Source organism: Octopus sinensis, linkage group LG16 (genome assembly GCF_006345805.1).
Source record: "Octopus sinensis linkage group LG16, ASM634580v1, whole genome shotgun sequence".
Classification (NCBI taxonomy): domain Eukaryota; kingdom Metazoa; phylum Mollusca; class Cephalopoda; order Octopoda; family Octopodidae; genus Octopus; species Octopus sinensis.
This window is the reverse complement of record NC_043012.1, coordinates 23,406,451-23,428,950: the sequence shown is the minus strand read 5'-3', so window position 1 is coordinate 23,428,950 and position 22,500 is coordinate 23,406,451. Positions and strand designations below refer to the sequence as shown.

General features: G+C 34.7%; 1 protein-coding gene across 1 annotated transcript in view; it reads left to right on the top strand.

The window, feature by feature from the left end:
- LOC118766635 overlaps positions 1–20,739 on the top strand; it is a 728,994-nt gene extending 708,255 nt beyond the window's left edge. The window contains exons 4-5 of the mRNA XM_036510193.1: positions 19,602–19,641; positions 20,728–20,739. Coding sequence (XP_036366086.1) covers positions 19,602–19,641; positions 20,728–20,739 — 52 coding nt within the window. The remainder of the gene's footprint in view (positions 1–19,601; positions 19,642–20,727) is intronic.
- The last annotated feature ends 1,761 nt before the right edge of the window (positions 20,740–22,500 follow it).

Here is a 22,500-nt window from a genome sequence, read left to right as displayed (position 1 = left end):
CCTTAAAAATCCAACAACTGTTTCAATTGCATTAACATATACATACATGCATACATATATATATATATATATATATATACACACACATACATACATACATTTACACACACACATATACACAATATTATTAAACTTAATAATATCTACAAAAATTTATGTCACCACAACATTATGAAGGTAATCCAACTTGGTGAAATTCCAAGTGAACATCTGAAAAAAATTTAGTTGTTAAAAAACTCTAAAAAAAGAAACGCCAAATCAAATTTAACTTTAGACATCCATTCATTCAACCAAGAACGACATCATTGAATAACGAATTCACTTTATAAAAATAGAAGATAAAAAATGCCATACTAATTCTATATCTTTCAACAATTTGAAATCTACATAGAAATGTAATCTAAAAAAGTAAAATAATCTAAGAAAGTAACCTAAAAAATGACCTAAAAAATTATTATATTTATATACAATTATTGATGATGTCACTGGACAACTAAAGAAGAAATACTACAAACAAAAATTCTACGTTATGCTTAATAGATAACTAAAGAGTAAAAACTACTCATAATAGTCCTATCATCATCATCATCATCATCATCATTTAGCATCCGCTTTCCATGCTAGCATGGGTTGGACGGTTCAACTGGTGTCTGGGAAGCCAGAAGGCTGCACCAGGCCCAGTCTGATCTCGCAATGTTTCTACGGATGGATGCCCTTCCTAACGCCAACCACTCCTATGTAACGCTTAATATTATGTGTGTGTGTCTGTGTTTATATATATATGTGTGTATGTTTGTAAATATATGTGTATATATTCTTTTATTTGTTTCAGTTGTTTGACTACAGCTATGCTGGAGCGCCATCTTTAGTCGAACAAATCGACCTCAGGACTTATTCATTGCAAAGTCTAGCCTAGTACTTATTCTATCAGGCTCTTTTGCCAATTCACTAAGTTACGGGAGACGTAAACACACCAACATTGATTGTCAAGCGATGGTTGAGAGGCAAACGCAGACACACAAACACACACGTGCACACACATACACACACACATATATATATATATAAGATAAGCTTGTTTCAATTTCCTTCTACCAAATCCACTCACAAGGCTTTGATCAGCCTGAGGCTATAGCAGAGGACACTTGCCTAAGGTGCCATGCAGTGTAACTGAACCCAGAACCATGTGGTTGGTAAGCAAGCTACTTACCACACATATATGTATGTATATGTTAATTCCACATCAGATGCCATGATGGTTCTAGGGTGTAGTTACATGGGGTGTTCAAACTTTGCATAAGGAGTGGACAACCACCATATGTTAATGCAAGTGTACCAATTGTTGGTATATATACATTTGTGTGTGTGTGTGTATCTATATATATATATATATATATATATATATATAGATATATATATATATATATATATATATATGCGCTGGAGTGGATGTGTGGTAAGTAGCTTGTTTACCAACTACATGGTTCCGGGTTCAGTCCCACTGTGTGGCACCTTGGCAAGTGTCTTCTACTATAGCCTCGGGCCGACCAAAGCCTTGTGAGTGGATTTGGTAGACGGAACTCAAAGAAGCCTGTTGTATGTATGTATATATATATGTATGCGTGTGTGTGTTTGTCCCCCTAGCATTGCTTGACAACCGATGCTGGTGTGTTTATGTCCCCGTTAGCGGTTTGGCAAAAGAGACCGATAGGATAAGTACTGGGCTTACAAAAGAATAAGTCCCGGGGTCAAGTTGCTCCATTAAGGCGGTGCTCCAGTATGGCCGCAGTCAAATGACTGAAACTAATAAAAGAGTAAAAGAGTAAGAGTATATATATATATATATATATATAAATATTCTCTTATGTCTTTAAATATTTATATTCTTGCTGTGAGGAAGAAGCTGCTTTCCAACAGAGATACAAGCTCCATCATTGGAATGTAGATAACTAAAACATAGTTACATTGTTCCCCTTTCAGATTACATTTGAAATGTGTGAGTTAATTTGTTGATTTCTGAAAATCCTAACTTATTCAGACTGTCACTTATATGTATGCATGTATATATTTGTATATATATGTGTGTTTATGTAGAGGTGTGCATATATATATATATGTACGCGTGTGTATGTACGTGTATATTTTTATTTCTTTGTTGCCCACAAGGGGCTAAACATAGAGGGGACAAACAAGGACAGGCAAAGGGATTGAGTCAATTACTTCAACCCCAGTGTGTAACTGGTACTTAAGTTATCAACCCCAAATGGATGAAAGGTAAAGTCGACCTCGGCTGAATTTGAATTCAGAACGTTACGGCAGACAAAATACTGCTAAGTATTTCGCCTGGCGTGCTAACATTTCTGTCAGCTCGCCAGCTTTTATGTATGTATATGTATAGATATGTGTGTGTGCATATACATATATATATGTGTGTTTATGTAGAGGTGTGCATATATATATATATATGTGTATGTATATGCTTGTATATATGTGTGTATATATATATATATATATTATATATATATATATATATATATATATATATTATATATATATATGCGCTGGAGTGGATGTGTGGTAAGTAGCTTGTTTACCAACTACATGGTTCCGGGTTCAGTCCCACTGTGTGGCACCTTGGGCAAGTGTCTTCTACTATAGCCTCGGGCCGACCAAAGCCTTGTGAGTGGATTTGGTAGACGGAAACTCAAAGAAGCCTGTTGTATGTATGTATATATATATGTATGCGTGTGTGTGTTTGTCCCCCTAGCATTGCTTGACAACCGATGCTGGTGTGTTTATGTCCCCGTTACTTAGCGGTTTGGCAAAAGAGACCGATAGGATAAGTACTGGGCTTACAAAAGAATAAGTCCCGGGGTCAAGTTGCTCGATTAAAGGCGGTGCTCCAGTATGGCCGCAGTCAAATGACTGAAACTAATAAAAGAGTAAAAGAGTAAGAGTATATATATATATATATATATATAAATATTCTCTTATGTCTTTAAATATTTATATTCTTGCTGTGAGGAAGAAGCTGCTTTCCAACAGAGATACAAAGCTCCATCATTGGAATGTAGATAACTAAAACATAGTTACATTGTTCCCCTTTCAGATTACATTTGAAATGTGTGAGTTAATTTGTTGATTTCTGAAAATCCTAACTTATTCAGACTGTCACTTATATGTATGCATGTATATATTTGTATATATATGTGTGTTTATGTAGAGGTGTGCATATATATATATATGTACGCGTGTGTATGTACGTGTATATTTTTATTTCTTTGTTGCCCACAAGGGGCTAAACATAGAGGGGACAAACAAGGACAGGCAAAGGGATTGAGTCAATTACTTCAACCCCAGTGTGTAACTGGTACTTAAGTTATCAACCCCAAAAGGATGAAAGGTAAAGTCGACCTCGGCTGAATTTGAATTCAGAACGTTACGGCAGACAAAATACTGCTAAGTATTTCGCCTGGCGTGCTAACATTTCTGTCAGCTCGCCAGCTTTTATGTATGTATATGTATAGATATGTGTGTGTGCATATACATATATATATGTGTGTGTGTGTATATATGTAAGTGTATATATATAAGTATATATATATATATATATATATATATATATATGTGTATGTATATGCTTGTATATATGTGTGTATATATATATATATATATATAATATATATATATATGTATATGTATATAAAAAATACAAAATGGGACAAGAACGCAAAACATACAGACAGTTAGGTGATACAAAAAAGGGACAACAAAATATCCAGATATACAATACAAAGAACAAGGATGGGTCATTTGGAGTTTTCTTTCCTCATTCGAGTTCCAGATTATCTTTGCAATTTCAGCTGCTTATACTCGAGATTGCTCCAATCTGGCCAGCTCCAAGGAAAAATTAAGCGAATAGCATTAGGTTCCTTGGAAGAAACAAAGAAAACAAGTCGCTGCTTTCTTCCAAGTAATTTAATGCTGTTAGCTTAGTTTTTCCTCAGAGCTGGCCAGATAGGAGCAATCTCGAGTATAACCAGCCAAAATTGCAAAGATAATCTGGAACTCAACTGAGGAAAGAAACCTCCGGATGATCCGTCTTTGTTTTCTTTGCATTGTCTATCTGGATGTTTTGTTATCCCTTTTTTGTATCACCTAACTGTCTGGATGTTTTGCGTTCTTGTCCCATTTTGTATTTTATATATATATATATATATATATATATAGATATATGTATATATATATAAATATTTAAGTAATTGAATGAATTATCTTAGTATGGATAATTCGGTTAACCTGGGTAGCAAATTCACATCAGAAAAACATGGTTGAAGCTACATGCCAAGGGCAGAGATCACGTGCTTTCGTGTGGAAATTTGTGTGTTTTTTTAATACAAATAAATGAAAGAATGGAGTTGAACGATGTGTGGGCAGTCATCTAAAAGTTTTTGTTCATCTTGATGCTGACATAAGTTCCTTGTTTTTTCCTGATGAGAAGGCGGTATAATTCACCCCTTATTGCTTCGAAAATGTATATATATATAATATATATATGTATATATACATATATGTATAAAGACAAACATATATGTGTATGTATATATATATTTATATGTGTGTGTGTATATATATATGCATATATGTATATGTATATATATATGTATATATATATGTATGTATATATAATGTCCTTTTAGCCTTGTTACTCAGAAAACTAATCAAATGTTGTAGTCATTAGACAATTCATTCAGTCAACTCTGTGCAATGTTTCAAAGTAGGAAGGACATCTATCCGTAGAAACCAAGCCATGTAACACACACAAACCCACTAAATGGTGAGAAGAGGGTCTCTCAATAATGACTGACTCAGGTGCGAACTATTCACCTAGTCTTTACTAAAAATAGATGTGTAATGAGGTAGCTCACAACTCAGATGACAATGACACTGATGATGATGATGCTGGTGCTAGCAGCTGCTGTGACTGTTCACTTTCCCCAGTCAACCAAAGTCCTGTTTTTGATAGAAGTTTGTATTTATTAAACTCCAGTTTATGCTGTGAAGCAGTTTGTCCAAGATGCTGTGCATGGGTATTGAACTTGTAACCGTACGGTTCTGAAACAAAACTTCTTAATCACTCATCCATGTTCTATGTTCTATGTTCATCAGTTTTTGTTTTTTATATTTATGTCATTGGACTATGGGTCATGTTGAGGCACTGCCTTCATCATCATCATCATCATCATCGTTATAAATCCAGGTTTTGTCCCTGTCAACTGAGGTAGGCAGGTGCAGCTTACTCCAACCTTTGGGCTGGCTGGTGCCCATTCTCCTTTGCTATCATGAGGCTTTTTTAGAGCTGGAATTTCTCAGTTTGTATACATGAGTGGTCCCAAGACCAAGGCCTCTACCACGATTTTTAAGAAATGTGGTAGAAAACTAGCTTAGGAGGGCTGGGACACTTCTCCCTGAGACCCCTTTCAGAGCCCCCTTTTCAGAGTGTTTAATTGATTAAGTTACCCCACGTCCAATACTTATTTTTGAAAAGTCTTGTACTTATTCTTTCGGTCTCTTATGTGGAACTCCTAAGTTTTGGGGGATGTAAACAAACCATTCCTGGTTGTCAAGTGGTGGTGGCTGACAAAAACAGTTGTAAAGACACACATGTATGCATGTATGTATATACATACATGCATACACTTCTCAACTACACAGTCATTGCTTATTCATTGAATTTTTCTTTTTCTACTTTGTCAACTTATTCAGTGATAAAGAAATTCTGATAAAATGTGTGTGCAGGAATTCTTCAAGTTGAATCTAAGATAAATGCAGAGAACTCCTTTTTTGTGTGTGTTAAAGCCATATTTTTGAAATGCCTAGGCTGTCATAAATCCACCTTTTGCAGCCCCTTTTTAAAATTACAACATCACTCATTGTCCCTTTCTTGTTTTACTGTTTCTCTGTCTCTTTCACTTAAAAAAACTTGTAAAAATGAATGTGTATAGTATCTATAATGTGTGTGTGTTTGTGTATACACACACACGCATACATAGGCTATTGTCTGATGCCTGTGATATAGGAGAGTGTATATGTATGTATATATACACACACACACACATATATATATATATATTTATATACACACACACCTACATGTAATATGTGTTTATATAAACACCGTAAATATATATATACATATATATATATATATACATACACACACATACATATACACTCACCTACACAGTAAATATATATATATATATTTACTGTGTTTATATAAACACATATTTACATGTAGGTGTGTGTATATATATATATATATATATATATATATATACATTACATTGTAAAGACATGTATATAAGCACAGTGTAAACATATATATAAACACTGTAAATGTGTGTGTGTGTGTGTGTGTGTGTGTGTGTATGTGCGGTGTTTGATAAACATTGCACACATACAGATGTACATAAAACATGTAATGTTTCATCACTCTCATCATTGTTGTTGATGATCTTTTCTCTTAACTTTTGTATTTTCACTTCACTTTCGTGATTTTGTTGAAATGTAATTTTGGTAAAAAGAGAGAGAAAAAAAAAATACACCCTACATGCATAAGAAAAAAGATGGTTGTGAATAAAGTTGAATGCCAGAAAAAAAAAAAAAAAAAAAAAATGAAATTATATCAATATTTTTTTAATGTTAAGTATTGAAGTGAAGGAGAGAGTCTACACAAACTGAATATTAAAAAAAAAAAATATTAAAGAAAAAATTTGTAACAAAAAGATAGACAATGCATATGCAAATGGGAGATATGAAATAAGGAACATAGTTTCCATTGCATATGTACATGTGCAATAACTCCAAGAACAACACTATGAGATATAAGTCTTGCAATGTTCTCAGATATCAGCTGACAGGCATAAGGAAGTTCTTGGTGTTACAGTGGCCTCTTCCATTTTTATCCCATAGAAAAATATATTGTGAAAAGTTGATGGTTCTAAAAATCTTTTTGACAAAACAAGCATTTTTTTCCTTCTTTTTTTCCCCCATTCCATTTCTGTTCTCCCTCCCTCTCTATCTTCTTCTTTCTCTCTGTCTCCTTCATTCCCTTTTTCTCTTTGTATATATGTGTGTGTTTATACATACATGCATACATACATATATACGTATATACATACATACATAAATCCTATCTTCTCCTTTCTATTTCATTTTCATTTCCCCATTTATTTTTCAACAAAATCTTTTTTTCTTTTTCAAATTTATTCATTTAATTAACATTTTTTTTTTTTTTTTTTGCTGTGCCTTCTTTTCATTTACTTTCTCTCTGCTATCGTATCTCTGTGAACCTATGTTTGTAGGGGTCTCAACATGCGCACTTTGTCTGCGTATACATGTGTGTTTGCATGAATATATGTGTGAGTAATTATTTGTGAATCTACATATGTACACACACATATATACATAGTCGTGTGTGTGTGTGTGTGTGTGCATATAATAATCATGTGTGTGTATATATATATTAACAAGCATGCATCTCTCTCTCTATATATATATATATGTATATATACATGTATATATATATATATATATAATATATATATATATATATATATATATATATATAATATATATATATATATATATATATATACATATATATATATACATATATACATATATATATATACATATATATATATATATATACATATATACATATATATATATATGTATATATATATATATAATATATATATATATATATATATATATATATATGTATATATATATATACACACATATACATATGTATTGACAGATAGCTCTATTTTCATATTTATGTATGTAATTGTATACATATATAGGTATGACTATTTTTTATACATACATACATACGTATGTATATATATCTATGTATATCTACCTATCTGTTTATACACAAGCACACATATAATCTGTAAATAATTCTATCCATCCCAACATGCATTGTTGAAAATTTATAGCTATGTTTAATTCTTTCATTCTTTCTATTTCTTATCCCAACCTACACATATTTTTCATTCCTTCATTCATTCATCTATTCATTGATTCATTCATACAAAAGCTTCTCTCCTATTTTTCTTCTTCACTATTTGTACACATTAAACTGAACCCAACCCCACTTAAATATTTTAGGGGATGAAAATTTTGTTATAGTTTATTTCATTCTTTTTTTTTACTTTCATTTGGGATAAGATTTAATTTTGATTTTTACTTTTATTTTTTTTTTATTCATTTTCATTGGGTGGGGGGGATTTTATCGAATTCAAGTCACTTATTTGTGGGTTTTTTTTTGGTTTTTAATTTTTTTCGGGGGTTTTTTGGGGTTTTTGGGGTGGGGGCGGCTTTTTTTTTTGGTTTTTTTTTGAGACATAAAGATTCAAAGAATGAATGACAAAACTTGTAAGAAAGAAGACTGAGTGTTGGGGAGAAAGATGTAACTACTGCATGGATTTTAGGGGATAAGAGAGGAAGGTTTCCTTATTTTTCTCATAACCATATGAAAATTTCCCACTCTAAAAGGATATACGACTGTGTGTGCAACATTTTATTAATTTCATTTTTATATGCAGAATATAAATAAAAATTCTTTATTCATTTTTTTTTGAAGAAAAATTTTTCAATATTTCTTTGCGTGTGTAAATGTACATAGGTAGGTCTGCATATACATACATTACATTATTATATTCTTAATCACTTTTATATTTCTTGTTATGTTGATTTATTATTTTTTTATCATTTCTCTGTTAATTATCTTATTTTACAATCATCGGCTCATTATTCAATATACCCACATGTAGGTAGAATGGGATGTGGAAAGCTCAGAGATTGGTCAGCTTATTGTCTACATCATCATTTATTTTCATCTTTTTTGAAATATTGTTTGTCCTGGCAAAGAAACTCATGTAATTTTAGATGGCCCTTTGGAATTGGAGTAGGAAGGAAGGGAGTTAATGATGATTGGGTGGGTTATTGTTTCAGGAAAAAGTGGGAACAGACCCAAAAAACACCCAGTTGTTTTTTTGTCTATTTGTGGGTATTTTTGAAATGTTATCATCATCATCATCATTATTATTATTATTATTAATATTTCACAGTTTATTTATTTTTTTCATTACTCAGTTAACCTCTTCCACCATTACGATTTTGTGTTTCTGTGGGAGAAGTTGACGTATGTCAAGCCATGCCAAGTACCTTCAGTGGACAGCTAGACAACAGCATGTCAGTCATAATGACAATATAACTCATCACTCACACAATGGAAACGACTCCTCCCTTCTATTTTGGATAAAGAAAATAACAACAGCAATAATAATAATAATAATATTAATAAAATAATGATAATAATAATAATAATAATAATAATATAATAAAATAATGATAATAATAATAATAATATTAATAAAATAATGATAATAATAATAATATTTATAAAAATAATGATAATAATAATAGTAATGGTGATGATGATGCAGAAGAGATGGAAAAAATTTGCAAAGATATAAATAAGCTAAAGTGTTTTTTGTAAATCCTTCCCTACATTTCTTGGTCCATTTTACCAATTCTTCTTCCACTTTTCACTTATTTCAAAAGTCTATTTTACATAAGATGTTTTATTTTCTCTCTACTGACTCAGACTGTATTTAATTAACCTTTTTTTTTTATTCCATATGTTTCTTAGAATTTTTATTATATTCTGTCTGTCTATGTATGTGGGTGTGTGTGTTCACTTTAATCCCTTTTCTCTTTCTCTCTCTCTCTCTCTTTTCATTATTCAGCATGTCTTCTCTTGAATCAAAGATTTTTTTTTCACCCATAACAGAATGAAATAAAACTTATGAATTTTCTTTGGGGAAAAAAAAATGTCAAGAATTTTCTTTCTATGATGAAAAATACATAGCGTCTTAAATTATGATTTCCAAATTTTTTTAAAAAACAAACTTCTTTTGCTGCATGTATGTATATGTGTATGTATGTATGTATGTATGTATGTATGTATGTATGTATGTATGTATGTATGTGTGTATGTATATATGCATGTATGTATGTATGTTTGTATGTATACACTTAAACTGTAATAATATAAATTAAATTGCTGTCTACATAGATTCGCTTTTCAAAACTCGATTTGGATGACCCATTTTGTCAGTATGACCGCACACCCTGCTACCAATTACTGGTACTAATGGAAATGAACAACACTGACAAAGCATTTATTATGGGTTACCTTTTTTCGTAATTTTTTTTACTTGTTTCAGTCATTGGACTACAGCCATACTGGGGCACCACCTTCAAGGAGCCACTCAGACAAAGAGACCCCAGTACTTGCTTTTAAGTCTGGTACCTATTTTATTAATCCTTTGTGCCAAGCCATTATGGGAGTGTAAACAAACCAATAGCGGTTGTTAAGTGATGCTAGGGGACACTTATACCCACATATACACCTTATCCCACCCATATCTATGTGCCTGTTTATACATCATCATCATACACTCGTTCTCTATACTGGTATGGGTTGGATGGTTTGACTGGATCTAGCCAGCTGAAGATCTGCCCTGACTCCAGATGTCTGTTTTGGCATGGTATCTACTGCTGGATACCCTCCTTAAAACCGACACCTTTACAGAGTGGACTGGGTGCTCTTTAAATGCAGCACCAGCACTCATGCTTTTTACATGGCACCAGCTCCCACAAACCTGTGAGATTAGGATCACTCACCTGAAGAGGGGTGCAGGGGACAGCCATGATTTTACTCAGCTTGATGTGTCTTTGCAAGCATAGCTAAGTGCCAGGAGTCTCAGTCCCTTGTCATTCCCTTTGTGAAGCCTAACATCTAAAGACCCTTTCTCACCACTTCATCCCACAGCTTCCTGGGTCTACCCCTTGCACATGTTCTGTTCCCAATTAGAGATCAATCTGTATGTAGACAGATAGATAGATAGATAGCTATAGATATGGTGAACTTCCACTCAGTTTCTTCTAGCCAATTCACTCAAAAGGCTAAGTTTGATCAGCCGAGGGCAATGGTTGAAGACACATGTGCAATGGTATTGTTGCAAAGGGAGCTTCTTCACCATACAACCATACCTGCATCACAGCCATACATGCACTACAGCCATACCTGTACCACAGCCATGCCTGCACCACACCCATACCTGCATCCCAGCCATACCTGCACCACATCCATACCTGCATTCCAGCCATACCTGCACCACAGCCCTACATGTGCCACAGCCATACCTGCACCACAGCCATACCTGCACCACAGCCATACCTGTGCCACAGCCATACCTGTGCTACAACCATACCTGTGCCACAGCCATACCTGTGCCGCAGCCATACCTGCATCACAGCCATACCTGCACTACAGCCATACCTGTACCACAGCCATACCTGCACCACACCCATACATGCATCCCTGCCATACCTGCACCACACCCATACCTGCATCCCAGTCATACCTGCACCACAGCCCTACCTGTGCCACAGCCATACCTGCACCACACCCATACCTGCACCACACCCATACATGCGCCACAGCCATACATGCACCACAGCCATACCTGCATCACAGCCTTACCTGCACCACAGCCATACCTGTGTCACAGCCATAGCTGCACTATCCTTGAAAGAAAAGAAATGCATCACCTAATAAAGTACTTTAGTATGGAAGTAGCAAAGTAAAATTTTTTTTAATGACATTAAATTTGTTAATCTCAATCTCAACTTGAGCTCTTCCTGGAAATAAGAGAAAACAATAAAAAAAAAAACAAATGAAAAATCAAACTTGCTAACAGGGAACTTGTGTCATCTTTTTACTGGTTAATTTTGCTACAGTTTACATCATGGGAGCTCACAACTTAACCCTTTCGTTACCAACCCGGCTGAAACCAGTTCTGGCTCTGAGTACAAATGCCTTGTTTTCATAAGTTTTGAATTAAAATCTTCCACCTTAGTCACAATTTATGTTCCTAACACTAGCTTAATGATAACTAAGTAATTTTACTTAATTCTTTGTTATATTTAAAATAATTGAAAGAAATACAGAGCATCTTAAAATAAATACAGTAATGAAAGGGTTTAAATATTTTGCTGCAAAAATCACACATATTCAATCAAAATTTCATTATCTTTAACTAAAAAAAAAGCAGTTTTATATACAAATCTATCCCTTGTTGTAGAGTGTCATGTTTGAAACTATTTTATGTTGAGATACATCAACATTACTAAGGCAGCATGACTTGCAGAAAATACCAATTCTATTTTTTAGTGGATATTTAACATCATAACTGGAATGACCATGAAATTTAATTTCACAGTTAACCCTGTCATTACCAACCCAGCTGAAACCGGCTCTGGCTCTCAGTACAAATGTCTTGTTTTCATAAGTTTTGAATTAAAATCTTCCACCAAATCTTAGTCACAATTTATGTTCCTAACACTAGTTCAATGATAACTAAGTTATTTTACTAAATTCTTTGTTATATTTAATGTAATTGAAAGAAATACAGAGCAGCTCAAAATAAATACAGCAATGAAAGGATTAAAGGGTTAATGCACTTTTAAACTGTAGTGTTTAGTCGCTTCCTCAGAATCATTATACCTGAGATGCAAGGTAAATTCCTGAATCACCTGAGGCATCAATTATTGCTGATTTTGCACTGTGTGATACTGTTGTCTTTCCCCGTACATTTGAAGCATCAGTTCTGAAGTTTATAGTTCAAGTCATAAATGTCAGTTGCCCTCCAGGTTTAATGATTTATGTGTGAGGGGAAACATTAATTAATGATTGGAGGTCTTCCATCAACAAGAACCTGGAAGCAGGGTAAACAACTCCAGTGTTAGTTACCCAGTTATCTATGTCACTTTCCAGCAAGGAAAGGTATAAAAATGATGCTTAAAACTGACAGTGGGAACCATCTTGCAACAAGGCTAAAGAGAAACAATAGTGGCTCCAGTATGCATCATTTGCATTTAAACACATTGAAGAATACAATTTGGCCCTGCATCTTAGCTATGCAAAGACGGCTTTTATAAGACAGCCGTAGAAGCCATACCAAATCTGCCAGCCCTGATCAAACTATCCAACCCATGCCAGCATGGACAACAGAAGTTAAATGATGATGATGATGATGATGATGACGATGATATTGCTATGGTTATTTCACCATATTGTATCAAGAGAAATTATATGGTTCTCTATGCTGATGACTTCAGAGGACAGCATAACCAACATTTGATCTTCTTTAGACCCAATGACAGAGTCAATGCCACTTCCTTGTCATATTTCATTTGGAAACTTAGAAACCAAAGACATGCTTTCCTCACTGTAACCTGAAACATTGTTGATAAAGCTCTAGTAGATTCTGGTAGATTGTGTAATTGTAAAGTTTGGCTTTGTAACAAACTGCAGGTCTTGAAACAGTCTGTTATGTTCTTCAGAAAATTGACCATGATTTCTAATTGATGTTACTGACTTGGAAAATTATGGCTTCAAGTTTTGGCTCAAGGGCAGCCATTTTAGGGGAAGAGTGCTGGTCAGTTACACTGTGCCCAGTACTTGATGGATATTTTATGTTATCAACCCTGAAAAGATGAAAGACTGAGTGGACTTTGGTGTGAATTGAACTCAGGACATAAAGTGTCAGAAGAAATACTGCTGTATATTCTTGTACCCCAATCCCCTGCTAATGAAAATTAATCATGGCTATCTTGTTTCCCTTTCATCTTAGTGGTACTTTCACAATCTAATCATGCCTCATCATGACTTATGCCAACAATCTGCAACAGTTTTTATATGACCCAGCTTGTCCAATGGGAACCTGGCATGGCTTTACCCAATAATGAACCACCTTTCAATCCAAATATGGACTGAAAGGCTTCCCTCATCAAAGACATTTCATTCATCAATTACACACATGCTTTGCCTTGTGCCTTTAAAACTCTGAGTAACACTCATGTACACGCACACTACAATACTAATAACCTGGTGTAGAACTCAATGTGCAATTCTTTAGAATGAATTGTTAGTTGAGTACAGAGTGGTAATAAAGAAGAAGAGATGACAAAGGAATTTACAATTGTCTTATGAACGTCATTAGCTTACAGCTGTTTCTACTATTAGGTGGTGGGCTCAGAGTTGAGTGCCTGAGTAATACCTTACAGTTTCATCAAAGACTCCAACATGAAGTACACTATCCTATTACTCTGTGACTCTCTCCCCCTCACTCCTCCTTCCTTGCTCACGTGGCTCCCACATGGCCATCAGCCATCTTTCTTTCACTCCATTGTAGCTGGAACAAGCAAGATGTGTTCTCATCTGTCTCCTGTCCTAGCTTGATTTACATGTTCACCACCACAACCTCATTTAGGCTTTCCAGCCCTTCCTGTTTGTTTTCATTGTCCTGTTTGTGCTACCAGTTTTGATCCTCTACAAAATCGCAAATTTTATTTAATTTGCTTTGTGGGAGCAACTGTTTTATCGAAAGCATATATTATGGTTAAATGCTCGAAATTTGAGACTAGAAAAACAGCCAACAACTGATGAAGGGTCGGTCTTTATGTTGTTTTGTTTTCCATTTGTGCCTTTCATTGTTTGAAAGAATAGTTTATGTTCCATGTACTCATGCTTCGTACTTTTTGGTTGTACACGTTTTGTGATGTCATCATCATCATCATCATCATCATCATCATTTAGTGTCCGTTTTCCATGCTAGCATGGGTTGGACGGTTTAACTGGGGTCTGTGAAGCCGGAAGGCTTCATCAGGCCCAGTCAGATTTAGCAGTGTTTCTACGGCTGGATGCCCTTCCTAACGCCAACCACTCCGCGAGTGTAGTGGGTGTTTTTTACGTGCCACCTGCACAGGTGCCAGACAGAGCTGGCACAACGGCCACGAACGGATGGTGCTTTTACGTGTCACCGGCACGGGGCCAGGCAATGCTGGCAACGGACACGAACGGATGGTGCTTTTACGTGCCACTGACACGGGGCCAGACAGAGCTGGCAAACGGCCACGAACGGACGGTGCTTTTACGTGTCACCGGCATGGGGGCTAGCCGAGGCTGCGCCCACATATGCATATACATGTATATATATATAATAATAATAATAATAACAATAATAATTTGAGGGAATATTATTCCTAACTTACAGGGAAAAATTCAATTTAGAAAAGCTAAATCAAAATTCACAAAATATAATATATATATATATATATATATACATAATATATATAAATTAGAAAAAAACCACCTTTTATCAATTCAAAATGAAAAATTAAATTACACCAGCTAGAAAATTACATATAATAGAAATATTAAATATAAAATAACAATAATATACTGGTGATTAAGTAATGTGCAAAATGATAATCCGTTATGCCTGTATATATTGTGTGTGTATGTATGTGCATATGTATATCAATAGTCAAAGACATTTGATCAAGAGATGTAGGTATGTACATATATGTATATATGCATATATATATATATATATATTATATACATATATTTATATATATATATATATATATATATATCAAAAGGATGTGTTATAATAGTATTCCACAGCCATACCAACAATCCAACATACCTCCATCATCAGCTGCCTCACGGATATCATTGTGGTTTCAATACCTGGGCAGTACCATTCAATTCATATATGTGTGTTAGCATTTAATGTATCACACAAACATTACTCAATGTTTTGTCAGTGTTAAAGCTTATATGTTGATCAAATATCTTTGATTAGTGATATAAATATGTGCATACATACACCCATAATATATACAGGCATAAAGGTTTTATATATATATATATATATATATAAATACGAGTCTGAGTCAGGCGCCATGATAGATCGTTAGCCACTACACACAGTGTTCTTCTCTCCTTGTTTTTTCTGTGTACCTTTCTGTAGAAGAGCGTAGGCTCGAAACGTAAACGACTTTTTCTATTACTGAGCGCTATACTAATACATATGTTTGTTTTGTACACCACCTGTCTTCGTCTTTTGCTTTTTTTCGTAAACTTTCCCTTTATACATACGCTTATATAGATATAAGTGTGTGTATATATAAAGTGTGATATGTGTGTGTGTATATATATATATATATATATATATTTACTTGCACTCCCACACACACACATATATATGTGTATTAGATTTTGTGAAACAGCTTTATAAGCACTTCTCCAGTTTTAACTTTTCATATTTAGACTTCTTTTCATATATAATTTTTCCCATTATCAAGGCATGATTTAATCAGTAATGCAATGTTAAATTCTGTCTTACTTATGGGACACTCTGTGTGCACACATGTGTGCACATGTATGTATATATATGTAATGCATAAACATATGATATGATAAACCATTGCACACCCAAACACATGCATGTATGTTTTTTATACGACTTGATATGCTGCATGCAGATCATTGCTATTGAATATATCATCTCGTATCTTGTTTGCGATGTGTTGAACCCCCACTCTCACCGCAAACATAATTGCATGCATGTAAATAAAATATAGTATAAATATTTGGAATAACTGTAGCAGAAACATAGAGCATTAAAGACAAAAATCTTAATAACGGCATCTGATGAAAAAATACAAACAATATTACAGTATTCTTTTAGTCTTTGGAAATGTGAGCTATGAAGATAGTCTTGCATTAATTTTAACTTTGACTTCTGGGTTCTGGTGCCAACAAATGCAAAAGAAAACTGTGACAAAACGGTAGCTGTTGAAAGCAAATAATATTTTTGCATATTAAGTATTCATGAATTCTACAGCTGAAAAAGAGAGGTGAAGATATTTCAGCAGCATATTCTCCAAGAGAGTTGTTTGCTCTCAGTTCTTTCCTTTTGATCATTAGATTAGGCGCAATTAAGTTTACAGTTTTACACTTGGAACTTTCTCACCCTTGAATCATATGTTGCAAATTAGATGGTAAGGTTCTGGATAATCGAGTCGACACAGACTGCAGACGAGAAAGACGTTACCTGAAGGTGTGCCCTGGATAAACTTGATACATGTGCTTTGAGCACAGATTAAAATAAATAAAAACAACAACAAAAAAAAACTAAAGTAAATAAATAAATAAATAAATAAAAACACTGGAACTTGCAGCTTGCACACATGAAGGAAGAGAACAACAACAACAAAGCTGACTGCACAACAAGCTGCATTTTTTGTTTTTTTTTTGGTTTCTTTTAGATTGTGCGCTTAAATTTATTAGTTTTTTTTTTGCTTTACTTCTTTGCCACTAACGTTACCACTACTGACAACCCACCACTACTGCTCACCACCACCACCACTACTACTGCTGCTACTACAACTATCAGCATCACCGCAACTGCAAACACTACTGTTGCCAGCTCCATCACCACCACCACTACTACTACTACTACTACTATTGCTAGCACCATCACTGTTGCTGCATTTACTACTACTACGACCACCACCACCACCATTACAACCTCTACTACTTGTTACATTATTAATACCATCATGTTTTTTTTTTATATGTATATTTATTCTTTATTGAAAATGAGTTTTATTCAACTAAAGCAAGAAGTAGGGTAATGGCCGTCTGACTTTTGTAATGAAAAAATGAGAGATTATTTGGAATTTTGAACTGAATGAAAGTTCTAACAGTGGTCGGCCCTTGAGCAGGTCCTGTGCATGTTAACTTTCTCTAGCACACTCTGTACAACCTGGAAGGACCCATACCCTCCCCTGCTACTGTTAAGTAGACTACCGAAATGACATATACGTCCATGACTTGACTTGGGACGAATAGCCTGGCATTCCATCAACTACGATGACGAGGGTTCCAGTTGAATTGATCAGTGGAACAACCTGCTCATGAAATTAACATGCAAGTTAAGCTGAGAACTCCACAGACATGCATACCCTTAATGTAGTTCTGAAATAGATTCAACGTGACACAAAGTGTGACAAGGTAGGCCCAGCGTATTACAAGTACCACTCATTTTTGGCAACTGAGTGGACTGGAGCAATGAGATATAAGGTGTTTTGCTCAAGAACACACCACACCTCTGGGAATTGAAATCATGGTCTTGTGATTCTTCGCTGAATACCCAAGCCACTAAGCCATGCATGTTCACTTGGGGTGAATACTGGGGTGGTTTCCTGTTGCCTTCTCCAGGCAAGTAGGATTTGAACTCAGAATGTGGAGAGCTGGAAGATATATCATAAAGCATATCTGCTGATGCAACAATGATTCTGGCACTCTCCAACCCATTAGAGAAATGTGAAATGAAGTGTTTTGCTCAAGAACACATGCTGACCAGTCTGGGAATTGAAACTATGATCAAGTGGCTGTGAGGGCAACACTCTAACCGCTAGGCAACATGCTTTTACTAAACTGGCCACATCTGAACTAAATACTCTACTTGTGTTATATTCACAGTGGCCAGATTCAAGCATTTGCACCTACCCTTACCCTGCAATTTTCTAAAAATAAGCAAGCAATCATACCATTGAAATTTCATAGTTACAAATGTTATTAGCTTAATTATAAAACAAATGTTAATTATCTTATTAAATCCTCCCAAAGTTTGCATTGTTTTATAAACTCATTTAAAACATAAGGACAGTATATTTCATGAGAATTAAAGAGTTAAAGCAACTAAATATAAAATTTATTCTTTGAGTTAATAAATTTCAAAATAGAACATAATGTTCTTGAGAACTGTCACTCTCTTATCACAGAAAAAAAGATGGCAAAATACTAACAAATGTAAAGACTGGCCATTCTTTAACCATCAAAAGTATTTTTCACATTCACTGGGCTGTTTAAACACATTTTACACTTCCTTATAAAAGAGAAAACACGTGTGTCATTCCTCAGTTAAAATAATGGAGTTGACTTGTCAACTTTACTTGGTCTGTTAGGTTTATCCATATCAAATAATCCAAAGCAATTTGTTGACTGAAAATTTCACATGCAGCAGAACTTTCAAAGAGCTTAAAACCTTCAGTTCTGTTAATTACAAACTTTCGTTTACTTCATCTTTAATTAGCTACATTATGTAGAGACAAAATAGCTAAGTGAATAAGTTGTCTGATTACGAGCTCTTGAATCATAATTTCACACTTCTGTAGTCTATGTATTAGGACAGGACTCATGCTTCGGTTGACATGGCTAAAGAAATACATATTAGATCTTCTAGGAATTAGTGAAATTCTTCATTCCTCTGTTTCAGGTTTCAAATCTGGAAATAAGCACCAGTTTTAGGAGCTCTTTCAGTTTGTGGCGACACAACTGCATTATATGTCCTCTCATATTCATTATAGGATGTTATAAACTAAATGACATAAAATGTTTTTTAGCTAAAATAGAAAAAAAAATATCATTTGAAATGTTTTTGAGTTATTTAGCATATTTATTTGTAATTCCTTATGAATATGAAATATTCACTGCCTGTTCTCTCTTAAAAGTATATCTTAATCACACTTTACCTAAACAGTTTTAATAAGATGAAAAGCTTATAACCTTTTTTTCTTTCTTTTTTGATTCTTAGATTAAATTTAATAACTAAACCTCACAGGAGTGGCTGTGTGGTAAGTAGCTTGTTTACCAACCATATGGTTCCAGGTTCAGTCCCACTGCGTGGCACCTTGGGCAAGTGTCTTCTACTATAGCCTTGGGCCGACCAAAGCCTTGTGAGTGGATTTGGCAGACGGAAACTGAAAGAAGCCTGTCGTAGATATGTGTATATATATATGTGTATATATATATATATATATATATATATATATATATATATGCAAGTGTGTGTTTGTGTGTCTGTGTTTGTCCCCCTAGCATTGCTTGACAACCAATGCTGGTGTGTCTATGTCCCTGTTACTTAGCGGTTCGGCAAAAGAGACCGATAGAATAAGTACTGGGCTTACAAAAGAATAAGTCCCGGGGTCGAGTTGCTCGATTAAAGGCGGTGCTCCAGCATGGCCACAGTCAAATGACTGAAACAAATAAAAGAGAGTAAAGGAGATATGCTCACCTCTCTGCTCATCTTCACTTCCTTTCTTATACTCACTTCCCTGTACCTTGGGAGTTTGCTCACAAACCCCTACTCCCACTCCTCTCTACATAATGTGTGATAATCCTGTATCCACTCTACAGCAAGACTCTTATGTCTGTTCGTTCTGTCAGACTTCAACTTCCAACTCTTTACAATAAGCCACCTCCCACCCTCATCCTCGAATACTCCCCTTACTTAATGGCAGAATTTGTTTTCCTTTTTCCATGTTATTTTTTCCCCCGTCTTGCAAATTACTTGGCAATGTCACGAGTGCAGGTGGAATGAAAACAAGCACCCAGTACTCTGTAAAGTGGCTGATGTTAGAAAAGAGCATCCAGCTATAGAAACCAGGCCAACGCTGACACTGGAGCTCAGCAATCACTCTGTGGCTCATCAGAACCTGTCAAACCTTTCAGACTGGTAAACATGGTAAATGATGATGATGATGATGATGATGAACCATTTCTCATGATAATAATTAGCCGTTATTTATCTTTCAAAATCCATATCAAAGAAAAGACATGACCCCTTAAAATATTATCAATGGTGGCAGATAACTTAAAATTTAAAGATGCATTTCTCTCTTGTTTGTTTGTTTTTTAATATAATTCTGTTGTTTCCTTAGGTTGTATTGTGAAACTCTGTTGAGAGTTTTCAGTACTATTGTGCAAAGTGTTCACCTAAACCCAGAGAATTTTCTGTGTATTTCGGTGTATTTAATTTGCCTTTGTGTGATGAGCTTCGCTGTCATTCACAATATGTTGTTTGGACAAAGAAGAATATTTAATTATAATATTACTGCTCCAACCAGAAATATGTAAATATCTCAGTCTCAGCCAGACTGAGAGGTGGGGGGGGGGCAACAGAGAGAGAGAGTGAAGGAGTGGGTGAAGGAAAAGACAAAAAATATTGTTCGATCCTTCATCAAAATAATGAAAAGTTTTAGGGTTAAGAAATTAAAAATAAATATGAAATATTCACTGCCTGTTCTCTCTTAAAACTATATCTTAATCACACTTTACCTAAACAGTTTTAATAAGATGAAAATTATTTCCTTTTCATTGCAATACAATAGAAATTAAATTAATGATTATAAGCAACAATAAGAAAAAAAGAATCATGCAATTTCTATATTACAAGAATCATCTGCTGGTGCATTTCCCATTTAAAAATGAAAAGGAATAAATTGTTTGTATTGGCCATTTTTGCTTGTATGAACATATTACGCAGACAAACAGTCTACATGAATAGTGTAGTGTCTTTTGAAATGTTTTTGAGTTATTTAGCTGTTATCAAACTAGATTCAGCTTGTATTAGAGAAAAAAAAAATTGGCTAAATTTCAGAATTCCATAGTGAAATAATACACAGAAATCCTATGAATGCCAGGAAGAAAATTGCCAACTACTAAGTTAGTTCTGTGCTAGTAGTATTTGTCTTGGGTTACTTTAAGTTTATTAAGTATTTCTACTGCATATTTTTTTATAATGCATGTCAGAAGGCTGTTGCACTCATGATCACAAAACTGTGGTTTCAATTCCAGGATTATGTGGTGCACTTTGTTCTTGAGCAAAGCACTTCATATCATGCTGCTCAAGTTCTCTCAGTTGTAGACAAGTGCGACCCCTGCCGAGAGTTTGCATCGCTTTTTAGGGAAATGTTGTGATTTTGGAAACTGGATAGTTGGCACTGAGTTCTAGGACTCATAGTGTCAGTAATGTCCAGGGGTTTACTTGTTTCTGTTATAGGACTGCAGTCATACTGGAGCAGTGCCTTAAAAGTTTTAGTCAAACATATCGGCACTGGTGTTTGTTTTGTTTTTTTGTTATTTAAAAAAAAGTTTTATACTTATTCTATTATTTTCTTTTTGCCAAACTGCTAAGTTACAGGGGTGTAAACAAACTAACACCAGTTGTCAAGCTGTGGTAGGGGGACAAACACATATGACAGGCTTCCACACAGTTTCCATCTACCAAATTCATCCACAAGGTATTGGTTTTCTTGGAGTTATTTATAGTAGAAGACATTTTTCCAAGGTGCTGCTCAGTGGGATTGAACCTGAAATCAGATGATTGCAAAGCAAGCTTATTAACCATACAGCCAGGCTTGCTTCTCATTTTGTATAAAATAACCCTACTCAGAGATTCTTTGGGATCATCCTTCAAGCAATCAGGTGCCTAAAAATGATGAATGCTTTGTCATTGACAAAAGCAGGTACATTGATATTAATAATAAAAGGTGACTCTTCTTACATGGTAACCCCACAATGCTGGTGCCATGAAAAAAGCACCCAGTACTCTCTGTAAAATGGTTGGTATTAGGAAATACATCCAGTCATGGATACTTTGCCGCATCAGACACTGGAGACCAACACAGCCCATAGCTTAGTCTGTTCCTGTT